Genomic DNA, 27,338 nt, shown 5'->3' on the forward strand with positions numbered 1-27,338 from the left:
CATGTAATGGTACTTATGTGTGTGCTCTGTGTACCATACCATTGCTGTGCTGCTCACCTTATGCTAAGGATAGACATGTAACTCAATAGAACAGGGGAGGGCTGTACATTTTTAGCCATTTTGGTCCTCTTTGGGCCGAAATTGGAATTGCACATTTTCGGCGGCCCAAATTTTGGTGCATCGCTAGTATTATTCTTTATTTAGTTCTGTGTAACAGAATCAGATTTAACCGTTTTTGTTTTGTTACCAATTATCAAGTATAGTCCTAGAAAACTATTATTATATGCAAAACAGTATGTCAAGTAATGAACTCAAACAGCAGCTCTAGGCTGGCATCAAATTTAAAATATGCTACACAATAATTTTGCCGAAAATAAAAGGCAAAAAAAACGAAAAACGAAATAACAAAAAATGCTATTTTCGGCCGAAACTTTCTGCGGCCGAAATTTCGGTGCATCCCTAGTAAATATTAATACTAATTATCAGACACATGACAGTCATTAGAAATTATATTAATACTAATTATCAGACATATGATATACAGTAGATATTAATACTAATTATCAGTTAAGTGAGAGACAGATATTGATTCTAATTATAAGACAAGACAGACAGTAGATATTAATACTAATTATCAGACATGTGACAGACAGTAGATATTAATTCTACATATTAGACATGTGACAGTCAGAAGATATTAATAATAATTATCAGACATGTGACAGTCAGTAGATATTAATACTAATTATCCGTTAAGTGACAGACAGAAGATATTAATACTAATTATGTATAAGACACGACAGAGAGTAGATATTAATACCAATTATCAGACACATGACAAATAGTAGATATTAATACTAATTATCAGACATTTGACAGACAGTAGATATTAATACTAATTATCAGGCACATGACAGTCATTAGAAATTATATTAATACTTATTATCAGACATGTGACAGATAGTACATATTAATACTAATTATCAGACACATGATATACATTAGATAATAATACTAATTATCAGACACGTGACAGCCAGGTACCAGACATGTGACAGACAGTAGATATTAATACTAATTATCAGACACATGAGAAAAAGTAGATTTTATTACCAATTATCGAACACCAGACAGTCAGTAGATATTAATACTAATTTTCAGACACGTTACAGACATTAAATATTAATACTAATTATCAGACACATGACAGACAGTAGATGTTAATACTAATTATCAGACAAGACAGACAGTATATATCACGGGTGTCAAACACAAGGCCCGCGGGCCGAATCCGGCCCACCAGACCTTGTCATGTGGCCTGTGTAGCCACCGCCTTATTATTATTATGCATAGCAGAGTACACCTGCAGAGTACTGACTTGCTGCCTAGCCTGCCTGTGTGCCTCCTCACTGACTGTCACTGCCGCCTCCCGTCCCACTCCTCTCCCTCCCACAGTGTGCTGGCCCGGCCGCCCGGCATAGATAGCCTAATACTGCCTATTGATCATTATGGGGGGGAGGTCCGAGTGAGTGCACGCCGCGCCACGCATGCGTATTGTGATTGTGTCAGTGGAGGACACGTGACGTCACTCACTCTGAATGAGAGCGGGAGAAAGCAGAGGGATACAGCCATGGCCGCCTGACGTGACATCTCCAGACTCCATCCACCGCGTCCGCTTGACAGGCAGCAGGCTGCAGGTAGCTCAGTCACGAGTGGAGTCAGACAACTAGTCCAGGTCCACAGTGTCGACCGTCAGTACAGCCAGGTAGGAGAATCTTGAATGGCCAGGCTGGGGATGGGGGGGCCAGGGTGGGCACTGTCTGTCACTGATGTCTGTCCACAGATTGATTGCTGGAAAATCTTGAATGGCCAGGCTGGGGATGGGGGAGGGGGGGCACTGTGTCACTGTCTGTCCACATATTGATGGGGGTCTCTGAACTTAAGGGAGGGGTCTGGCACTGGCGCCATCTATAATTTATTACTGACTACTCTACTCACTGATTAATTTTATAATAAACCACAACCAGAGGCCCATAATAAGCAGAAGCCAGCAGTTGTTAGCCCTAATGCATTGCTAAGCCTTCCCTAGCTCTTTAAATATCAATACCACCAGCATGATATAATATATATATAGTCCTATACAACCGGCCCTTTGAGGCCCTTTGAGGGTGACCAAACTGCTGATGTGGCCCCCGATGAATTTGAGTTTGACACCCCTGGTATATATGAATCCTAATTATCAGACACATGATAGACTGTAGATATTAATACCAATTATCAGACACATGACAAAGATTAGATATTAATACTAATTATCAGACACATGACAGACAGTAGATATTAATACTAATTATCAGACACATGACAGTCATTAGAAATTATATTAATACTAATTATCAGACATGTGACAGATAGTAAATATTAATACTAATTATCAGACACATGAAATACAGTAGATATTAATACTAATTATCAGTTAAGTGATAGACAGATATTGATTCTAATTATAAGACACGACAGACAGTAGATATTAATACCAATTATCAAACACAAGACAGAAAATAGGTGTTATTACAAATTATGAGACACACGTGAGAGACAGTACAGACTGAAACTAATTATCAGACATGTGATAGTTAGTAGATATTAATACTAATTATCAGACACAACAGATAGTAGATATAAATACTAATTATCAGACATGTGACAGTCAGTAGATATTAATACTAATTATCAGACAGGTGACTGACAGAATATATTGATACTAATTATTAGACATGTGATAGACAGTAGATATTAATACTAATAATCAGAAACAACAGACAGTAGATGTCAATACTAATTATCAGACATGTGACAGAGAGTAGATATTAATACTAATTATCAAACACGTGACAGACAGTAAATATTAATACTAATTATCAGAAACACGACAGACAGTAGATATTATACTAATTATCAGACACATGACAGACAGTAGATATGAATACTAATTATCAGACATGTGACAGACAGAAGATATTAATACTAAATAATCAGACATGTGACAGACAGTAGATATTAAAACTAATTATCAGACATATGAAGAGACATTAGATAATAATACTAATTATCAGACACGTGACAGCCAGGTACCAGACATGTGACAGACAGTAGATATTAATACTAATTATCAGACACATGAGAGAAATTAGATTTTATTACCAGTTATCGAACACCAGACAGTCAGTAGATATTAATACTAATTTTCAGACACGTTACAGACATTAAATATTAATACTAATTATCAGACACATGACAGACAGTAGATGTTAATACTAATTATCAGACAAGACAGACAGTATATATGAATCCTAATTATCAGACACATGATAGACTGTAGATATTAATACCAATTATCAGACACATGACAAAGATTAGATATTAATACTAATTATCAGACACATGACAGACAGTAGATATTAATACTAATTATCAGACACAAGACAGAAAAAAGATATTATTACAAATTATGAGACACACGTGAGAGACAGTACATATTGAAACTAATTTTCAGACGTGTGACAGTTTGTAGATATTAATACTAATTATCAGACACATGACAGACATTAAATATTAATACTAATTATCAGACACAACAGAAAGTAGATATAAATACTAATTATCACACAAGTGACAGACAGTAGATATTAATACTAATTATCAGACATGTTAGAGTCAGTATATATTAATACTAATTATCAGACACATGACAGACAGTAGATATTAATACTAATTATCAGACAAAAGACAGAAAGTAGAAATTATTAACAATTATGAGACACACGTGAGAGACAGTACAGACAGTAGATATTAATAACAATTATCAGACACATGACAAAGATTAGATATTAATACTAATTATCAGACACATGACAGACAGTAGATGTTAATACTAATTATCAGACATGTGACAGGCAGTAGATATTAATACTAATTATCAGAGCTGTGAAAGACTGTAAATATTAATACTAATTATAAGACACATGACAGTCAGTAGATATTAATACTAATTATCAGACAAGACAGACAGTAGATATTAATACTAATTATCAGACATGTGACAGGCAGTAGATATTAATACTAATTATCAGACAGGTGACTGACAGAATATATTGATACTAATTATCAGACATTGGATAGACAGTAGATATTAATACTAATAATCAGAAACAACAGACAGTAGATGTCAATACTAATTATCAGACATGTGACAGAGAGTAGATATTAATACTAATTATCAAACACGTGACAGACAGTAAATATTAATACTAATTATCAGAAACATGACAGACAGTAGATATTATACTAATTATCAGACACATGACAGACAGTAGATATGAATACTAATTATCAGACATGTGACAGACAGTAGATATTAATACTAAATAATCAGACATGTGACAGACAGTAGATATTAAAACTAATTATCAGACATATGACAGACATTAGATAATAATACTAATTATCAGACACGTGACAGCCAGGTACCAGACATGTGACAGACAGTAGATATTAATACTAATTATCAGACACATGAGAGAAAGTAGATTTTATTACCAATTATCGAACACCAGACAGTCAGTAGATATTAATACTAATTTTCAGACACGTTACAGACATTAAATATTAATACTAATTATCAGACACATGACAGACAGTAGATGTTAATACTAATTATCAGACAAGACAGACAGTATATATGAATCCTAATTATCAGACACATGATAGACTGTAGATATTAATACCAATTATCAGACACATGACAAAGATTAGATATTAATACTAATTATCAGACACATGACAGACATTTAATATTAATACTAATTATCAGACACAACAGAAAGTAGATATAAATACTAATTATCACACATGTCACAGACAGTAGATATTAATACTAATTATCAGACATGTTAGAGTCAGTATATATTAATACTAATTATCAGACACATGACAGACAGTAGATATTAATACTAATTATCAGACAAAAGACAGAAAGTAGAAATTATTACAAATTATGAGACACACGTGAGAGACTGTACAGACAATAGATATTAATAACAATTATCAGACACATGACAAAGATTAGATATTAATACAAATTATCAGACACATGACAGACAGTAGATATTAATACTAATTATCAGACAAGACAGAGAGTAGATGTTAATACTAATTATCAGACATGTGACAGGCAGTAGATATTAATACTAATTATCAGAGCTGTGACAGACTGTAAATATTAATACTAATTATAAGACACATGACAGTCAGTAGATATTAATACTAATTATCAGACAAGACAGACAGTAGATATTAATACTAATTATCAGACATGTGACAGGCAGTAGATATTAATACTAATTATCAGACCTGTGACAGACTGTAAATATTAATACTAATTAGAAGACACATGACAGTCAGTAGATATTAATACTAATTATCAGACCTGTGACAGACTGTAAATATTAATACTAATTAGAAGACATATGACAGTCAGTAGAAATGTAATACTAATTATTATACATTTGACAGACAGTAGATAATAATAATAATTATCAGACATGCAACAGACAGTAGATATTAATACTAATTATCAGACACAACAGACAGTAGATAAGAATACTAATTATCAGACACATGAGAGACTGTAGATATTAATACTAATTATCAGACACAAGACAGAAAAAATATATTATTACAAATTATGAGACACACGTGAGAGACAGTACATATTGAAACTAATTTTCAGACGTGTGACAGTTTGTAGATATTAATACTAATTATCAGACACATGACAGACATTAAATATTAATACTAATTATCAGACACAACAGAAAGTAGATATAAATACTAATTATCACACACGTGACAGACAGTAGATATTAATACTAATTATCAGACATGTTAGAGTCAGTATATATTAATACTAATTATCAGACACATGACAGACAGTAGATATTAATACTAATTATCAGACAAAAGACATAAAGTAGAAATTATTAACAATTATGAGACACACGTGAGAGACAGTACAGACAGTAAATATTAATAACATTTATCAGACACATGACAAAGATTAGATATTAATACTAATTATCAGACACATGACAGACAGTAGATATCAATACTAATTATCAGACAAGACAGACAGTAGATGTTAATACTAATTATCAGACATGTGACAGGCAGTAGATATTAATACTAATTATCAGAGCTGTGACAGACTGTAAATATTAATACTAATTATAAGACACATGACAGTCAGTAGATATTAATACTAATTATCAGACAAGACAGACAGTAGATATTAATACTAATTATCAGACATGTGACAGGCAGTAGATATTAATACTAATTATCAGACAGGTGACTGACAGAATATATTGATACTAATTATTAGACATTGGATAGACAGTAGATATTAATACTAATAATCAGAAACAACAGACAGTAGATGTCAATACTAATTATCAGACATGTGACAGAGAGTAGATATTAATACTAATTATCAAACACGTGACAGACAGTAAATATTAATACTAATTATCAGAAACATGACAGACAGTAGATATTATACTAATTATCAGACACATGACAGACAGTAGATATGAATACTAATTATCAGACATGTGACAGACAGTAGATATTAATACTAAATAATCAGACATGTGACAGACAGTAGATATTAAAACTAATTATCAGACATATGACAGACATTAGATAATAATACTAATTATCAGACACGTGATAGCCAGGTACCAGACATGTGACAGACAGTAGATATTAATACTAATTAACAGACACATGAGAGAAAGTAGATTTTATTACCAATTATCGAAAACCAGACAGTCAGTAGATATTAATACTAATTTTCAGACACGTTACAGACATTAAATATTAATACTAATTATCAGACACATGACAGACAATAGATGTTAATACTAATTATCAGACAAGACAGACAGTATATATGAATCCTAATTATCAGACACATGATAGACTGTAGATATTAATACCAATTATCAGACACATGACAAAGATTAGATATTAATACTAATTATCAGACACATGACAGACAGTAGATATTAATACTAATTATCAAAGACAGAAAAAAAATATTATTACAAATTAGGAGACACACGTGAGAGACAGTACATATTGAAACTAATTATCAGACATGTGATAGTTTGTAGATATTAATACTAATTATCAGACACATGACAGACATTTAATATTAATACTAATTATCAGACACAACAGAAAGTAGATATAAATACTAATTATCACACACGTCACAGACAGTAGATATTAATACTAATTATCAGACATGTTAGAGTCAGTATATATTAATACTAATTATCAGACACATGACAGACAGTAGATATTTATACTAATTATCAGACAAAAGACAGAAAGTAGAAATTATTACAAATTATGAGACACACGTGAGAGACTGTACAGACAATAGATATTAATAACAATTATCAGACACATGACAAAGATTAGATATTAATACAAATTATCAGACACATGACAGACAGTAGATATTAATACTAATTATCAGACAAGACAGAGAGTAGATGTTAATACTAATTATCAGACATGTGACAGGCAGTAGATATTAATACTAATTATCAGAGCTGTGACAGACTGTAAATATTAATACTAATTATAAGACACATGACAGTCAGTAGATATTAATACTAATTATCAGACAAGACAGACAGTAGATATTAATACTAATTATCAGACATGTGACAGGCAGTAGATATTAATACTAATTATCAGACCTGTGACAGACTGTAAATATTAATACTAATTAGAAGACACATGACAGTCAGTAGATATTAATACTAATTATCATACATATGACAGTCAGTAGAAATGTAATACTAATTATTATACATTTGACAGACAGTAGATAATAATAATAATTATCAGACATGCAACAGACAGTAGATATTAATACTAATTATCAGACACAACAGACAGTAGATAAGAATACTAATTATCAGACACATGAGAGAATGTAGATATTATTATTAATTATCAAACACCTGACAGTCAGTAGATATTAATACTAATTATCATGCACATGACAGCCAGTAGAAATGAATACTAATTATTATACATGTGACAGACAGTAGATATTAATAATAATTATCAGACATGTGACAGACAGTAGATATAAATACTAATTATCAGACACATAACAGACAGTAGATATTAATACTAATTATCAGACAAGACAGACAGTAGATATTAATACGAATTATCAGACACATGACAGACAGTAGATATTAATACTTATTATCAGACATGTGACAGACAGTAGATATTAACAATAATTATCAGACATATGACAGACATTAGATAATAATACTAATTATCAGACACGTGACAGCCAGGTACCAGACATGTGACAGACAGTAGATATTAATACTAATTATCAGACACATGAGAGAAAGTAGATTTTATTACCAATTATCAAACACCAGACAGTCAGTAGATATTAATACTAATTTTCAGACATGTTACAGACATTAAATATTAATACTAATTATCAGTCACATGACAGACAGTAGATGTTAATACTAATTATCAGACAAGACAGACAGTATATATGAATCCTAATTATCAGACACATGATAGACTGTAGATATTAATACTAATTATCAGACACAAGACAGAAAAAAGATATTATTACAAATTATGAGACACACGTGAGAGACAGTACATATTGAAACTAATTATCAGACGTGTGACAGTTTGTAGATATTAATACTAATTATCAGACACATGACAGACATTAAATATTAATACTAATTATCAGACACAACAGAAAGTAGATATAAATACTAATTATCACACACGTGACAGACAGTAGATATTAATACTAATTATCAGACATGTTAGAGTCAGTATATATTAATACTAATTATCAGACACATGACAGACAGTAGATATTAATACTAATTATCAGACAAAAGACAGAAAGTAGAAATTATTACAAATTATGAGACACACGTGAGAGACAGTACAGACAGTAGATATTAATAACAATTATTATTATTATTATTATTATCATTTATTTGTATAGCGCCGCCAAATTCCGTAGCGCTGGGTACAATGATAGGGGTATACAACGACAAAGATTTGTGATACAATACAAAACATATCAAGACTAAACAAATCTAGCACAGGAGGAAGAGGGCCCTGCTCCGGAGAGCTCACAGTCTATAGGTTTAGGGTGCAGAGACATAAGGTTGGGGTAGCTTGTTACATCGATTGTATTTGCAGCAGTGAGTCAGGCAGTTCATGTATCAGACACATGACAAAGATTAGATATTGATACTAATTATCAGACACATAACAGACAGTAGATATTAATACAAATTATCAGACACATGACAGACAGTAGATATTAATACTAATTATCAGACAAGACAGACAGTAGATGTCAATACTAATTATCAGACATGTGACAGGCAGTAGATATTAATACTAATTATCAGACACATGACAGACAGTAGATATTAATACTAATTATCAGACACATGACAGACAGTAGATATTAATACTAATTATCAGACACATGACAAAGATTAGATATTGATACTAATTATCAGACACATGACAGACAGTAGATATTAATACAAATTATCAGACACATGACAGACAGTAGATATTAATACTAATTATCAGACAAGACAGACAGTAGATGTCAATACTAATTATCAGACACATAACAGACAGTAGATATTAATACTAATTATCAGACACATAACAGACAGTAGATATTAATACTAATTATCAGACAAAACAGACAGTAGATGTTAATACTAATTATCAGACATGTGACAGACAGTAGATAATAATAATAATTATCAGACATGCAACAGACAGTAGATATTAATACTAATTATCAGAGCTTTGACAGACTGTAAATATTAATACTAATTATAAGACACATGACAGTCAGTAGATATTAATACTAATTATCAGACAAGACAGACAGTAGATATTAATACTAATTATCAGACATGTGACAGGCAGTAGATATTAATACTAATTATCAGACCTGTGACAGACTGTAAATATTAATACTAATTAGAAGACACATGACAGTCAGTAGATATTAATACTAATTATCATACACATGACAGTCAGTAGAAATGTAATACTAATTATTATACATTTGACAGACAGTAGATAATAATAATAATTATCAGACATGCAACAGACAGTAGATATTAATACTAATTATCAGACACAACAGACAGTAGATAAGAATACTAATTATCAGACACATGAAAGAAAGTAGATATTATTATTAATTATCAAACACCTGACAGTCAGTAGATATTAATACTAATTATCATGCACATGACAGCCAGTAGAAATTAATACTAATTATTATACATGTGACAGACAGTAGATATTAATAATAATTATCAGATATGTGACAGACAGTAGATATAAATACTAATTATCAGACACATAACAGACAGTAGATATTAATACTAATTATCAGACAAGACAGACAGTAGATATTAATACGAATTATCAGACACATGACAGACAGTAGGTATTAATACTTATTATCAGACATGTGACAGAAAGTAGATATTAATACTAATTAACAGACACGTGACAGACAGTATATATTATAACTAATTATCAGACACGTGGATATTAAAAATAATTATCAGACACCTGACAGACAAAAGCTATCCATACTAATTATCAGACTTGTGACAGACAGTAAAAAGTATTACTAGTTATCAGACGGTAGAAATTAAAACTAATTATAAGACATTTGACTGACAGTAGATAATTATAGTAATTAATCCGACACATGACAGACAGTAGATATTAATACTAATTATCAGAAATTTGACATACAGTAGATATTATTACTAATTATAAGATATATGCCAGGCAGTAGATATTAATACTAATTATCCGACACTTCACAGACAGTAGATATTAATACTAATTATCAGACACGTGACAGAGAGTAGATATTAATAGTAATTAACCGGACACGTGACAGGTAGTAGATAATAATTCTAATTATGAGACACATAACAGACCCTAGATATTAGTACTAATTATCAGACACATAACAGTCAGTAGATATTAATAGTAATTATCAGTCATGTGACAGTCAGTAGATATTAATACTAATTATCAGACATGTGACAGACAGTAGATATTAATACTAATTATGACATGTGACTTACAGTAGATATTAATACTAATTATCAGACATATAACAGGCAGTAGCTATTACTACTAATTATCAGACATGTGGCAGACAGTAGATATTATTACTAATTATCAGATATATGCCAGACAGTAGATATTAATACTAGTTATCCGACACTTCACAGACAGTAGATATTAATACTAATTATCAGACATGTGACAGACAGTAGATATTAATAGCAATTAATCAGACAAGTGACAGACAGTAGATATTAATATTATCACATACGTGAAAAACAGTCGATATAATACTAATTATCAGACATATGGCAGTCAGTAGATATTAATAGTAATTATCAGCCATGTGACAGACAGTAGATATTAATAACAAATAGCTAAAACACTAATTATCAGACATTTGACAGACAGTAGATATTAATTACAAATTGCTATAATACTAATTTTCATCAAGCACATGCATTGGAGGTCTCTCCTTAGGTAGCAGTAAGGGCATTGTTTATTATGTTGTTTTTTGGCAAAAATTAAATTAAAAAATACCAAAGTAAGGTGGGACTGTAAGATTACTAGAATAACTAATAGATTTTAGTTGTTAACAATACTTTTTTTCTGATTATTTTGTATGAATGGTTAAATTATTTGTTTTGTTTGATGTTTAAATTGCTATTTTCATTGTGAACTTTTGTAATGTATGCACCTCCATCCCATATGAAAATGTAGTATATGCCCCTTAGCAAGACACATGTTTTCAGCATAGAAATAGTAGTACTAGCAGCATTCTTATAGAATCTCACCAATGAAATATTAGTACTAGCAGGATTCTTATAGACTCTCACCAGGGAAATAGTGGTACTAGCAGCATTCTTATAGACTCTCACCGGGGAAATAGAAGTAATATCAGCATTCTTATAGACTCTCACCAGGGAAATAGTAGTACTAGCAGCATTCTTATAGACTCACACCAGGGAAATAGAAGTACTAGCAGCATTCTTATAGACTCACACCAGGGAAATAGTAGTACTAGCAGCATTCTTATAGACACTCATAAGGGAAATAGTAGTACTAGCAGCATTCTTATAGACTCTCACCAGGTTAATAGTAGTACTAGCAGCATTCTTATAGAATCTCACCAGGGAAATAGTAGTACTAGCAGCATCTTATAGACTCTCACCAGGGAAATAGCAGTACTAGCAGCATTCTTATAGAATCTCACCAGGGAAATAGTAGTACTAGCAGCATTCTTATAGAATCTCACCAGGGAAATAGTAGTACTAGCAGCATTCTTATAGACACTCATAAGGGAAATAGTAGTACTAGCAGCATTCTTATAGACTCTCACCAGGTAAATAGTAGTACTAGCAGCATTCTTATAGAATCTCACCAGGGAAATAGTAGTACTAGCAGCATCTTATAGACTCTCACCAGGGAAATAGCAGTACTAGCAGCATTCTTATAGAATCTCACTAGGGAAATAGTAGTACTAGCAGCATTCTTATAGAATCTCACCAGAGAAATAGTAGTACTAGCAGCATCGTATAGACTCTCACCAGGGAAATAGTAGTACTAGCAGCATTCTTATAGAATCTCACCAGGGAAATAGTAGTACTAGCAGCATTCTTATAGACTCTCACCAGGGAAATAGTGGTACTAGCAGCATTCTTATAGACTCTCACCGGGGAAATAGAAGTAATATCAGCATTCTTATAGACTCACACCAGGGACATAGAAGTACTAGCAGCATTCTTATAGACTCACACCAGGGAAATAGTAGTACTAGTAGCATTTTTATAGACACTCACCAGGGAAATAGTAGTACTAGCAGCATTCTTATAGACTCTCACCAGGTAAATAGTAGTACTAGCAGCATTCTTATAGAATCTCACCAGGGAAATAGAAGTACTAGCAGCATCTTATAGACTCTCACCAGGGAAATAGTAATACTAGCAGCATTCTTATAGACTCTCACCAGGGAAATAGCAGTACTAGCAGTATTCTTATAGAATCTCAATAGGGAAATAGTAGTACTAGCAGCATTCTTATAGAATCTCACCAGGGAAATAGTAGTACTAGCAGCATCTTATAGACTGTCACCAGGGAAATAGTACTAGCAGCATTCTTATAGAATCTCACCAGGGAAATAGTAGTACTAGCAGCATTCTTATAGACTCTCACCAGGGAAATAGTAGTACTAGCAGCATTCTTATAGACTCTCACCAGGGAAATAGTAGTACTAGCAGCATTCTTATAGACTCTCACCAGGGAAATAGCAGTACTAGCAGCATTCTTATAGAATCTCACTAGGGAAATAGTAGTACTAGCAGCATTCTTATAGAATCTCACCAGGGAAATAGTAGTACTAGCAGCATCTTATAGACTCTCACCAGGGAAATAGTAGTACTAGCAGCATTCTTATAGACTCTCAACAGGGAAATAGTAGTACTAGCAGCATTCTTATAGACTCTCACCAGGCAAATAATAGTACTGCAGCATTTTTATATAATCTCACCAGGGAAATAGTAGTATTAGCATCATTCTTATAGAATCTTACCAGGGAAATAGTAGTACTAGCAGCATTCTTCTAGACTCTCAGCAGGGAAATAGCAGTACTAGCAGCATTCTTACAGACTCTCACCAGGGAAATAGCAGTACTAGCAGCATTCTTATAGACTCTCAGCAGGGAAATAGTAATACTAGCAGTATTCTTATAGACTCTCACCAGGGAAATAGTAGTACTAGCAGCATTGTTATAGACTCTCACCAGGGAAATAGTAGTACTAGCAGCATTCTAATAGACTCTCACCAGGGAAATAGCAGTACTAGCAGCATTCTTATAGACTCTCACCAGGGAAATAGTAGTACTAGCAGCATTCTAATAGACTCTCACCAGGGAAATAGCAGTACTAGCAGCATTCTTATAGAATCTCACCAGGGAAATAGTAATACTAGCAGCATTCTTATAGACTCTCACCAGGGAAATAGTAGTACTAGCAGCATTTTTATAGACCCTCACCAGGGAAATAGTAGTACTAGCAGCATTCTTATAGAATCTCAGCAGGGAAATAGTAGTACTAGCAACATTCTTATAGACTCTCACTAGGGAAATAGTAATACTAGCAGCATTCTTATACACTCTCACCAGGGAAATAGTAGTACTAGCAGCATTGTTATAGACTCTCACCAGGAAATAGTAGTACTAGCAGCATTCTTATAGACTCTCACTAGGGAAATAGTAGTACTAGCTGCATTCTTATAAACTCTCACTAGGGAAATAGCAGTACTTCGCGAAGCAGAGGAGTAAAGGGATTTGTGAGTAGTAATAGATAACAAGCTAAAGATGGGTGCACAATGCAGGGCAGCGGTTTCAAAGGCTAATGAGATACTAGCATGTATTCAAAGAGGCATTTATTCAAGGGAGGAAAGCAGAATTATGTCACTATATAAAGCCCTGGTAAGACCTTGGCCCATAGTTATCAAGGTCTGTTGGACCTGATCCGACAGTGCGGATCAGGTCCGACAGACCTCGCTGAATACGGCGAGCAATACGCTCACCGTATTCAGCATTGCACAGTGCAACTGGAGATTTTTGTAAGTATTTTAGATTTGTATAGTTTGAACTCGATGTTCTTCGGTCTTTTTTCAACCTCATCTACTATGTTACTATGTTACTAGCAGCATTCTTATAGACTCTCACCAGGGAAATAGTAGTACTAGCAGCATTCTTATAGAATCTCACCAGCCTAGCTTTATACAGCGTAACTTTAGTTAACAGAGGAATACAAACAGAGCATGTAATGTGCTCAATCATCCATACTACAATCTTACTGGATTCTAATTATTTTAATCTTTAACTCACCTCATAACGTCTTCCAGTTTCTGCATCGTCTGCACTTTCTGTGAAAAAAAAAATAGAAAAGAAAATTTCCTGAAACAAATACAAATGTATGACCATGTCAGCAGTAATGCTCTAGTGAGACACATCATAAAATAATGTATTAGTAAAATGACATAATGTATCAGTCAAATAATATAATATATTAGTAGGATCACATACTGTATCAGTAGCATGACGTAATGTATCAGTAACGTGATATAATGTATTAGTAACGTGATATAATGTATCAGTAACGTGATATAATGTATCAGTAACGTGATATAATGTATTAGTAACGTGATATAATGTATTAGTAACGTGATATAATGTATTAGTAACGTGATATAATGTATCAGTAACGTGATATAATGTATTAGTAACGTGATATAATGTATTAGTAATGTGATATAATGTATCAGTAACATGATATAATGTATTAGTAACGTGATATAATGTATTAGTAACGTGATATAATGTATCAGTAATGTGATATAATGTATCAGTAACGTGATATAATGTATTAGTAACGTGATATAATGTATCAGTAACGTGATATAATGTATTAGTAACGTGATATAATGTATTAGTAACGTGATATAATGTATTAGTAATGTGATATAATGTATTAGTAACGTGATATAATGTATTAGTAACGTGATATAATGTATCAGTAACGTGATATAATGTATTAGTAATGTGATATAATGTATCAGTAATGTGATATAATGTATCAGTAACGTGATATAATGTATTAGTAACGTGATATAATGTATTAGTAACGTGATATAATGTATTAGTAACGTGATATAATGTATCAGTAACGTGATATAATGTATTAGTAACGTGATATAATGTATTAGTAACGTGATATAATGTATTAGTAACGTGATATAATGTATTAGTAATGTGATATAATGTATCAGTAACGTGATATAATGTATTAGTAACGTGATATAATGTATTAGTAATGTGATATAATGTATCAGTAACGTGATATAATGTATTAGTAACGTGATATAATGTATTAGTAACGTGATATAATGTATTAGTAATGTGATATAATGTATCAGTAATGTGATATAATGTATTAGTAACGTGATATAATGTATCAGTAACGTGATATAATGTATTAGTAACGTGATATAATGTATTAGTAACGTGATATAATGTATCAGTAACGTGATATAATGTATTAGTAACGTGATATAATGTATTAGTAACGTGATATAATGTATCAGTAACGTGATATAATGTATTAGTAACATGATATAATGTATCAGTAACATAACATAATGAAACAGTAGCATGACATAATATATCAGTAACATGACATAATGGGGTATATTTATGATCGTGCATGCGGAAATGATCCGATATTGCGGATCATATCCGCTGTGCATCGATAAATGCTGACAGCATACGCTCTTAGCATTTATCATTGAACCAGCAGTTCTTGTGAACTGCTTGTGTAATGCCGCCCTCTGCAGCTTCACGGCTAATCGGCCACTAGCAGGGGGTGTCAATCAACCCGTTCGTATTCGATCGGGTTGATTTCTGTCCACTGCCTCAGAGCAGATGGACAAGTTATGGAGCAGCGGTCTTTAGACTGCTGCTTCATAACTTCTGTTTCCGGCAAGCCTGAAGGCTCGCAAGAAATATAGGGCATCAAGCTCCATTCAGAGCTTGATAATTCAGCCCCTTTAATGTTACATTAATATCTAAAATACCATCATATAAGAGCAATGAGAGTACCTATAATTAACAGTACGTTACTTTCGCCTCTGAGCCTTCTTGATAGCCGCCATTTTGAATGCAATACAAAATTTCAAAAATGAAAGGTGGTTCCTGTAGGGTAATTTCTTCTTCCATAAAACCTCTAGTCTTTAAATCAAAAGTCTCTTTTGGAAAATGATTATGTTTATTTTTATTATTATTGTTTCCCTTTTCTGAGAGGAGGAATTTAGTGCCTTTATTATACTGACATTAATACAACTAGGTATTATTCAATTCCTTACTATCATTGATCACAATCCTGTAGAAATGTTTATCTAAAGATTAAAAAAAGATCACCATTAAAATCTATGAAGATTTTTGTAGGTAATTCCTTTACTAAGTTTTCCTACAGACTTGTGATTGACCACTTTATATTATGACATGACTGCATGGTGTGAACCTACCCCTGACTAACGTACTGAGTACTGAAGCTTTATATGTTCTCCTGTCCTGGACTTACATTGTCTCCTGTGCTTCTGTCTCTATAAAACTATATATTATGACATGACTGCATGGTGTGAACCTACCCCTGACTAACGTACTGAGTACTGAAACTTTATATGTTCTCCTGTCCTGGACTTACATTGTCTCCTATGCTTCTGTCTCTATAAAACTATATATTATAACATGACTGCATGGTGTGAACCTACCCCTGACTAACGTACTGATTACTGAAGCTTTATATGTTCTCCTGTCCTGGACTTACATTGTCTCCTGTGCTTCTGTCTCTATAAAACTATATATTATAACATGACTGCATGGTGTGAACCTACCCCTGACTAACGTACTGAGTACTGAAGCTTTATATGTTCTCCTGTCCTGGACTTACATTGTCTCCTGTGCTTCTGTCTCTATAAAACTATATATTATGACATGACTGCATGGTGTGAACCTACCCCTGACTAACGTACTGAGTACTAAAGCTTTATATGTTCTCCTGTCCTGGACTTACATTGTCTCCTGTGCTTCTGTCTCTATAAAACTATATATTATAACATGACTGCATGGTGTGAACCTACCCCTGACTAACGTACTGAGTACTGAAGCTTTATATGTTCTCCTGTCCTGGACTTACATTGTCTCCTGTGCTTCTGTCTCTATAAAACTATATATTATGACATGACTGCATGGTGTGAACCTACCCCTGACTAACGTACTGAGTACTGAAGCTTTATATGTTCTCCTGTCCTGGACTTACATTGTCTCCTGTGTTTCTGTCTCTATAAAACTATATATTATAACATGACTGCATGGTGTGTGCCTTCCCCTGACAAACGTACTGAGCTCTGAGGCTTTATATGTTCTCCTGTCCTGGACTTACATTGTCTCCCATGTTTCTGTCTCTATAAAACTATATATTATAACATGACTGCATGGTGTGTACCTACCCCTGACTAACGTACTGAGCTCTGAGGCTTTATATGTTCTCCTGTCCTGGACTTACATTGTCTCCTGTGTTTCTGTCTCTATAAAACTATATATTATAACATGACTGCATGGTGTGTGCCTACCCCTGACAAACGTACTGAGTACTGAAGCTTTATATGTTCTCCTGTCCTGGACTTATATTGTCTCCTGTGTTTCTGTCTACATAAAACTATATATTATGACATGACTGCATGGTGTGTACCTACCCCTAACTAACGTACTGAGCTCTGAAGCTTTATATGTTCTCCTGTCCTGGACTTACATTGTCTCCTGTGCTTATGTCTCTATAAAACTATATATTATAACATGACTGCATGGTGTGTGCCTACCCCTGACAAACGTACTGAGTACTGAAGCTTTATATGTTCTCCTGTCCTGGACTTACATTGTCTCCTGTGCTTCTGTCTCTATAAAACTATATATTATAACATGACTGCATGGTGTGTACCTACCCCTGACTAATGTACCGAGCTCTGAAGCTTTATATGTTCTCCTCTCCTGGACTTACATTGTCTCCTGTGCTTCTGTCTACATAAAACTATATATTATAACATGACTGCATGGTGTGTACCTACCCCTGACTAACGTACTGAGCTCTGTAGCTTTATATGTTCTCCTGTCCTGGACTTACATTGTCTCCTGTGCTTCTGTCTCTATAAAACAATATATTATAACATGAGTACATGGTGTGTACCTACACCTGACTAACGTACTGAGTACTGAGGCTTTATATGTTCTCCTCTCCTGGACTTACATTGTCTCCTGTGCTTCTGTCTCTATAAAACTATATTTCTCTTGTAAAGGTGTATCCAGTCCACGGGTTCATCCATTACATATTCTCCTTCCCAACAGGAAGCTGCAAGAGGACACCCACAGCAGAACTGTCTATATAGCTCCTCCCCTAACTGCCACCCCCAGTCATTCTCTTGCAGCTCTCGACAAGAAAGGAAGTATCAAGAGAGATGTGGTGACTTAGTGTAGTTTTTACCTCCAATCAAAAGTTTGTTATTTTTAAACGGTACCGGCATTGTACTGTTTTTACTCTCAGGCAGAAATTGGAAAAAATACTTCTGCCTGGAGGTTTGATGATCTTAGCGGTTTGTAACTAAGGTCCATTGCTGTTCTCACACATAACTGAAGAGTATGGAAAGAAAACTTCAGTTGGGGGGATGGTCTGCAGATTGCCTGCTTTGAGGTATGTTCAGTATATTTTTTTCTAGAGAGATGATAAGGTCTAGAAAATGCTGACAGTGCCTGGTATATTTAAGGTAAGCCTGATACAGTGATTTAACAACAACTGGGATCATGCTTGCAAAAAGGGATAATATTCATTTTAATACCTATATTACTTAGTGTAAAAACGTTTGCATGATTTATAAATATAAACGTTTTTTCTCTGAGGGTGATAAATCTTTATTTGGGGCCTAATTTCCACATGGCTTGTTAGATTACTCCTAGGAGTACTTTTTTAAGGCCCTCTGACTTTGAGTGCATGGTGGGAGGGGCCTATTTTCGTTTTCAGTCTGAGACATCCAGCTTCCCTGAAGGAGTTCTCTGGCTTATAGGACCTCTACAGAGGGTTTTGTTCCTGCAAAAATCGTAGGAGCCACAGCAGGGCTGTGGCAGTGTGTTTGACTGTTTGTTAACAGGTTTTAAGTTTTTCTAATTCGTTTTTGGGCCTGAGGGGTTAATCATCCATTTGCAAGTGGGTGCAATGCTGCTTTAGTCCCTTATACACACTGTAAAAATTTCGTAGAGTTTACAACTTTTTTTCACTGTTTTGCAGTTTATGTGGTAGTTTTTTTCTCTTAAAGGCACAGTACCGTTTTTTATTATTGCTTTTTTCACATTTATTAAAGTGTTTTCCAAGCTTGCTGGTCTCATTACTAGTCTGTTAAACATGTCTGACATAGAGGAAACTCCTTGTTCATTATGTTTAGAAGCCATTGTGGAACCCCCTCTTAGAATGTGTACCAAATGCACTGACCTTTCTATAAGTTATAAAGACCATATTATGGCTTTTAAAGATTTATCACCTGAGGTTTCTGAGACTGACAAAAGGGAGGTTATGCCATCTAGCTCTCCCCACGTGTCAGAACCTATAACTCCCGCTCAAGGGACGCCAAGTACATCTAGCACATCCAATGCGTTTACTTTACAAGACAGGGTGGCAGTTATGAATCATACCCTCACTGAGGTATTGTCCAAACTGCCAGGGTTACAAGGAAAGCGAGACAGCTCTGGGGCTAGAACAAATACAGAGCTCTCTGACGCTTTAGTAGCTATGTCTGATATACCCTCACAATGTGCAGAAGTTGAAGCAGGAGAGCTTCTATCTGTGGGTGACTTCTCTGATTCAGAGAAGGCGTTACTTCAGTCTGACTCTGAAATGACAGCATTTAAATTTAAGCTTGAACACCTCCGCGTGTTGCTCAGGGAGGTTTTAGCGACTCTGGATGACTGTGACACCATTGTAGTCCCAGAGAAATTGTGTAAAATGGACAAATACTTTGCAGTGCCTGTTTACACTGATGTTTTTCCAATCCCTAAGAGGTTTTCAGAAATTATTACTAAGGAATGGGATAGACCAGGTGTGCTGTTCTCTCCCCCTCCTGCTTTTAAGAAAATGTTTCCTATAGATGCCGCTACACGGGACTTGTGGCAGACGGTCCCTAAGGTGGAGGGAGCAGTCTCTACCCTAGCTAAGCGTACAACTATTCCTGTCGAGGACAGTTGTGCTTTCCTAGATCCTATGGATAAGAAATTAGAGGGTTTCCTTAAGAAAATCTTTAGACAACAAGGTTTTATTCTCCAGCCTCTTGCATGCATTGCCCCAGTCACTGCTGCAGCGGCTTTCTGGTTCGAGTCTCTGGAGGAGGCTTTACAGGTAGAGACCCCGTTGGATGATATCCTTGACAGGCTTAAAGCTCTTAAGTTAGCCAATTCATTTATTTCTGACGCCGTTTTTAATTTAACCAAGCTAACGGCTAAAAATTCAGGTTTTGCCATTCAGGCACGTAGGGCACTATGGCTTAAATCCTGGTCAGCTGATGTCACTTCAAAGTCTAAACGTCTCAATATCCCCTTCAAAGGGCAGACCCTATTTGGGCCTGGACTGAAGGAGATCATTTCTGATATTACTGGAGGAAAAGGCCACGCCCTTCCCCAGGATAGGTCCAACAAGTTAAGGACCAAAAAGACTAATTTTCGTTCCTTTCGAAATTTCAAGAGTGGCGCAGCTTCATCTTCCTCTTCTACAAAACAAGAGGGAAATTTTGCCCAGTCCAAGCTAGTCTGGAGACCTAACCAGGCTTGGAACAAGGGGAAACAGGCCAAAAAGCCTGCTGCTGCCTCTAAGACAGCATGAAGGAGTAGCCCCCGATCCGGGACCGGATCTAGTGGGGGGAAGACTTTCTCTCTTCACCCAGGCTTATAACATGACTACATGGTGTGTACCTTCCCCTGACTAACGTACTGAGCTCTGAGGCTTTATATGTTCTCCTGTCCTGGACTTACATTGTCTCCTGTGTTTCTGTCTACATAAAACTATATATTATAACATGACTGCATGGTGCGTATCTACACCTGACTAACGTACTGAGTACTGAAGCTTTATATGTTTTCCTGTCCTGGACTTACATTGTCTCCTGTGCTTCTGTCTACATAAAACTATATATTATAACATGACTGCATGGTGTGTACCTACCCCTAACTAACGTACTGAGCTCTGAAGCTTTATATGTTCTCCTGTCCTGGACTTACATTGTCTCCTGTGCTTATGTCTCTATAAAACTATATATTATAACATGACTACATAGTGTGTACCTATCCCTGACAAACGTACTGAGTACTGAAGCTTTATATGTTCTCCTGTCCTGCACTTACATTGTCTCCTGTGCTTCTGTCTACATAAAACTATATATTATAACATGACTGCATGGTGTGTACCTACCCCTGACAAACGTACTGAGTACTGAAGCTTTATATGTTCTCCTGTCCTGGACTTACATTGTCTCCTGTGCTTCTGTCTCTATAAAACTATATATTATAATATGACTGCATGGTGTGTGCCTTCCCCTGACAAACGTACTGAGTACTGGAGCTTTATAAGTTCTCCTGTCCTGGACTTACATTGTCTCCTGTGCTTCTGTCTACATAAAACTATATATTATAACATGACTGCATGGTGTGTACCTACCCCTGACTAATGTACTGAGCTCTGAAGCTTTATATGTTCTCCTCTCCTGGACTTACATTGTCTCCTGTGCTTCTGTCTAAATAAAACTATATATTATAACATGACTGCATGGTGTGTACCTACCCCTGACTAACGTACTGAGCTCTGTAGCTTTATATGTTCTCCTGTCCTGGACTTACATTGTCTCCTGTGCTTCTGTCTCTATAAAACAATATATTATAACATGAGTACATGGTGTGTACCTACCCCTGACTAACGTACTGAGTACTGAGGCTTTATATGTTCTCCTCTCCTGGACTTACATTGTCTCCTGTGCTTCTGTCTCTATAAAACTATATTTCTCTTGTAAAGGTGTATCCAGTCCACGGGTTCATCCATTACTTGTGGGATATTCTCCTTCCCAACAGGAAGCTGCAAGAGGACACCCACAGCAGAGCTGTCTATATAGCTCCTCCCCTAACTGCCACCCCAGTCATTCTCTTGCAGCTCTCAACAAGAAAGGAAGTATCAAGAGAGATGTGGTGACTTAGTGTAGTTTTTACCTCCAATCAAAAGTTTGTTATTTTTAAACGGTACCGGCGTTGTACTGTTTTTACTCTCAGGCAGAAATTGGAAGAAGACTTCTGCCTGGAGGTTTGATGATCTTAGCGGTTTGTAACTAAGGTCCATTGCTGTTCTCACACATAACTGAAGAGTATGGAAAGAAAACTTCAGTTGGGGGGATGGTCTGCAGATTGCCTGCTTTGAGGTATGTTCAGTATATTTTTTTCTAGAGAGATGATAAGGTCTAGAAAATGCTGACAGTGCCTGGTATATTTAAGGTAAGCCTGATACAGTGATTTAATAACAACTGGGATCATGCTTGCAAAAAGGGATAATATTCATGTTAAACCAATATTACTTAGTGTAAAAACGTTTGCATGATTTATAAATATAAACGTTTTTTCTCTGACGGTGATAAATCTTTATTTGGGGCCTAATTTCCACATGGCTTGTTAGATTACTCCTAGGAGTACTTTTTTAAGGCCCTCTGACTTTGAGTGCATGGTGGGAGGGGCCTATTTTCGTTTTCAGTCTGAGACATCCAGCTTCCCTGAAGGAGTTCTCTGGCTTATAGGACCTCTATAGAGGGTTTTGTTCCTGCAAAAATCGTTTTAAAGGGCAGGTAGGAGCCACAGCAGGGCTGTGGCAGTGTGTTTGACTGTTTGTTAACAGGTTTTAAGTTTATCTAATTCGTTTTTGGGCCTGAGGGGTTAATCATCCATTTGCAAGTGGGTGCAATGCTGCTTTAGTCCCTTATACACACTGTAAAAATTTTGTAGAGTTTACAACTTTTTTTCACTGTTTTGCAGTTTATGTGGTAGTTTTTTTCTCTTAAAGGCACAGTACCATTTTTTATTATTGCTTTTTTCACATTTATTAAAGTGTTTTCCAAGCTTGCTGGTCTCATTACTAGTCTGTTAAACATGTCTGACATAGAGGAAACTCCTTGTTCATTATGTTTAGAAGCCATTGTGGAACCCCCTCTTAGAATGTGTACCAAATGCACTGACCTTTCTATAAGTTATAAAGACCATATTATGGCTTTTAAAGATTTATCACCTGAGGTTTCTGAGACTGACAAAAGGGAGGTTATGCCATCTAGCTCTCCCCTCGTGTCAGAACCTATAACTCCCGCTCAAGGGACGCCAAGTACATCTAGCGCGTCCAATGCGTTTACTTTACAAGACATGGTGGCAGTTATGAATCATACCCTCACTGAGGTATTGTCCAAACTGCCAGGGTTACAAGGAAAGCGAGACAGCTCTGGGGCTAGAACAAATACAGAGCTCTCTGACGCTTTAGCAGCTATGTCTGATATACCCTCACAATGTGCAGAAGTTGAAGCAGGAGAGCTTCTATCTGTGGGTGACTTCTCTGATTCAGGGAAGGCGTTACTTCAGTCTGACTCTGAAATGACAGCATTTAAATTTAAGCTTGAACACCTCCGCGTGTTGCTCAGGGAGGTTTTAGCGACTCTGGATGACTGTAATACCATTGTAGTCCCAGAGAAATTGTGTAAAATGGACAAATACTTTGCAGTGCCTGTTTACACTGATGTTTTTCCAATCCCTAAGAGGTTTTCAGAAATTATTACTAAGGAATGGGATAGACCAGGTGTGCCGTTCTCTCCCCCTCCTGCTTTTAAGAAAATGTTCCTATAGATGCCGCTACACGGGACTTGTGGCAGACGGTCCCTAAGGTGGAGGGAGCAGTCTCTACCCTAGCTAAGCGTACAACTATTCCTGTCGAGGACAGTTGTGCTTTCCTAGATCCTATGGATAAGAAATTAGAGGGTTTCCTTAAGAAAATCTTTATACAACAAGGTTTTATTTTCCAGCCTCTTGCATGCATTGCCCCAGTCACTGCTGCAGCAGCTTTCTGGTTCGAGTCTCTGGAGGAGGCTTTACAGGTAGAGACCCCGTTGGATGATATCCTTGACAGGCTTAAAGCTCTTAAGTTAACCAATTCATTTATTTCTGACGCCGTTTTTCATACAACCAAACTAACGGCTAAAAATTCAGGTTTTGCCATTCAGGCACGTAGGGCGCTATGGCTTAAATCCTGGTCAGCTGATGTCACTTCAAAGTCTAAACATCTCAATATCCCCTTCAAAGGGCAGACCCTATTTGGGCCTGGAATGAAGGAGATCATTTCTGATATTACTGGAGGAAAAGGCCACGCCCTTCCCCAGGATAGGTCCAACAAGTTAAGGACCAAAAAGACTAATTTTCGTTCCTTTCGAAACTTCAAGGGTGGCGCAACTTCATCTTCCTCTTCTACAAAGCAAGAGGGAAATTTTGCCCAGTCCAAGCTAGTCTGGAGACCTAACCAGGCTTGGAACAAGGGGAAACAGGCCAAAAAGCCTGCTGCTGCCTCTAAGACAGCATGAAGGAGTAGCCCCCGATCCGGGACCGGATCTAGTGGGGGGCAGACTTTCTCTCTTCACCCAGGCTTGGGCAAGAGATGTCCAGGATCCCTGGGCTCTGGAGATTGTTTCCCAGGGATATCTTCTGGATTTCAAAGCTTCATCTCCAAAGGGGAGATTTCATCTCTCACAATTATCTGCAAACCAGATAAAGAGAGAGGCATTCTTACATTGCGTTTAAGACCTACTAGTTATGGGAGTGATCCACCCAGTTCCAAAGGAGGAACAGGGGCAGGGCTTCTATTCAAATCTGTTTATAGTTCCCAAGAAAGAGGGAACTTTCAGACCAATCTTGGATCTCAAGATCCTAAACAATTTTCATCAGTTTCTCAGGTTCGCCTTCCTAGACAGGCATTACCAGTTTGTGGCTCTTCCCTTTGGGTTAGCCACGGCACCAAGAATCTTTACGAAGGTTTTAGGGTCCCTTCTGGCAGTTCTAAGACCGCGGGGTATAGCAGTAGCCCCTTACCTAGACAACATCCTGATACAGGGGTCAACTTTTTAAATCGCCAGGTCCCATACGGACATTGTTCTGGCATTCCTAAGGTCTCACGGGTGGAAGGTGAATGAAGGAAAGAGTTCTCTCTCACCTCTCACAAGAGTTTCCTTCCTAGGAACTCTGATAGAAATGAAGATTTATCTGACAGAGGTCAGGTTGTCAAAACTTCTAACTTCCTGACGTGCTCTTTATTCCATTTCTCGTCCGTCAGTGGCTCAGTGTATGGAGGTTATCGGATTAATGGTAGCGGCAATGGACATTGTTCCGTTTGCCTGCCTACATCTCAGACCACTGCAACTTTGCATGCTCAATCAGTGGAATGGGGATTACACAGATTTGTCCCCTCTACTAAATCTGGATCAAGAAACCAGGGATTCTCTTCTCTGGTGGCTATCTCGGGTCCATCTGTCCAAGGGAATGAATTTCCGCAGACCAGAATGGACTATAGTAACGACAGATGCCAGCCTTCTGGGCTGGGGGGCAGTCTGGAACTCCCTGAAGGCTCAGGGTTCGTGGACTCAGGAGGAGGCCCTCCTTCCGATAAACATTCTGGAACTAAGAGCAATATTCAATGCTCTTCAGGCTTGGCCTCAGCTAGCTGCGGTCAGGTTCATCAGATTTCAGTTGGACAACATCACGACTGTAGCCTATATCAACCCTCAGGGGGGAACAAAGAGCCCCCTGGCAATGTTGGAGGTTTCAAAGATAATTCTATGGGCAGAGGTTCACTCTTGCCATCTCTCAGCTATCCATATCCCAGGAGTAGAGAACTGGGAGGCGGATTTTCTAAGTCGGCAGACTTTTCATCCGAGGGAGTGGGAGCTCCATCCGGAGGTATTTGCCCAGTTGATACAACTTTGGGGCAAACCAGAACTGGATCTCATGGTGTCTCGTCAGAACGCCAAGCTTCCTTGTTACGGGTCCAGGTCCAGGGTTCCCAAGGCAGCGCTGATAGATGCTCTAGCAGCGCCCTGGTCCTTCAGCCTGGCTTATGTGTTTCCACCGTTTCCTCTGCTCCCTCGTCTGATTGCCAAGATCAAGCAGGAGAGAGCTTTGGTGATCTTGATAGCCCCTGCGTGGCCACGCAGGACTTGGTCTGCAGATCTGGTGGACATGTCATCCTTTCCACCATGGACCCTGCCGCTAAGGCAGGACCTTCTACTTCAAGGTCCCTTCAAACATCCAAATCTAATTTCTCTACGTCTGACTGCTTGGAGATTGAACGCTTGATTCTATCAAAGCGTGGTTTTTCCGAATCAGTCATTGATACCTTAATTCAGGCTCGAAAGCCTGTCACCAGGAAAATCTATCATAAGATATGGTGTAAATA

General features: G+C 36.2%; 1 protein-coding gene across 1 annotated transcript in view; it reads right to left on the reverse strand.

The window, feature by feature from the left end:
- LOC128646842 (uncharacterized protein DDB_G0290685-like) overlaps nucleotides 1-27,338 on the reverse strand; it is a 327,554-nt gene that overhangs the window by 44,734 nt on the left and 255,482 nt on the right. The window contains exon 8 of the mRNA XM_053699642.1: nucleotides 15,125-15,162. Coding sequence (XP_053555617.1) covers nucleotides 15,125-15,162 — 38 coding nt within the window. The remainder of the gene's footprint in view (nucleotides 1-15,124; nucleotides 15,163-27,338) is intronic.

This window comes from Bombina bombina, chromosome 2, assembly GCF_027579735.1.
Source record: "Bombina bombina isolate aBomBom1 chromosome 2, aBomBom1.pri, whole genome shotgun sequence".
Classification (NCBI taxonomy): domain Eukaryota; kingdom Metazoa; phylum Chordata; class Amphibia; order Anura; family Bombinatoridae; genus Bombina; species Bombina bombina.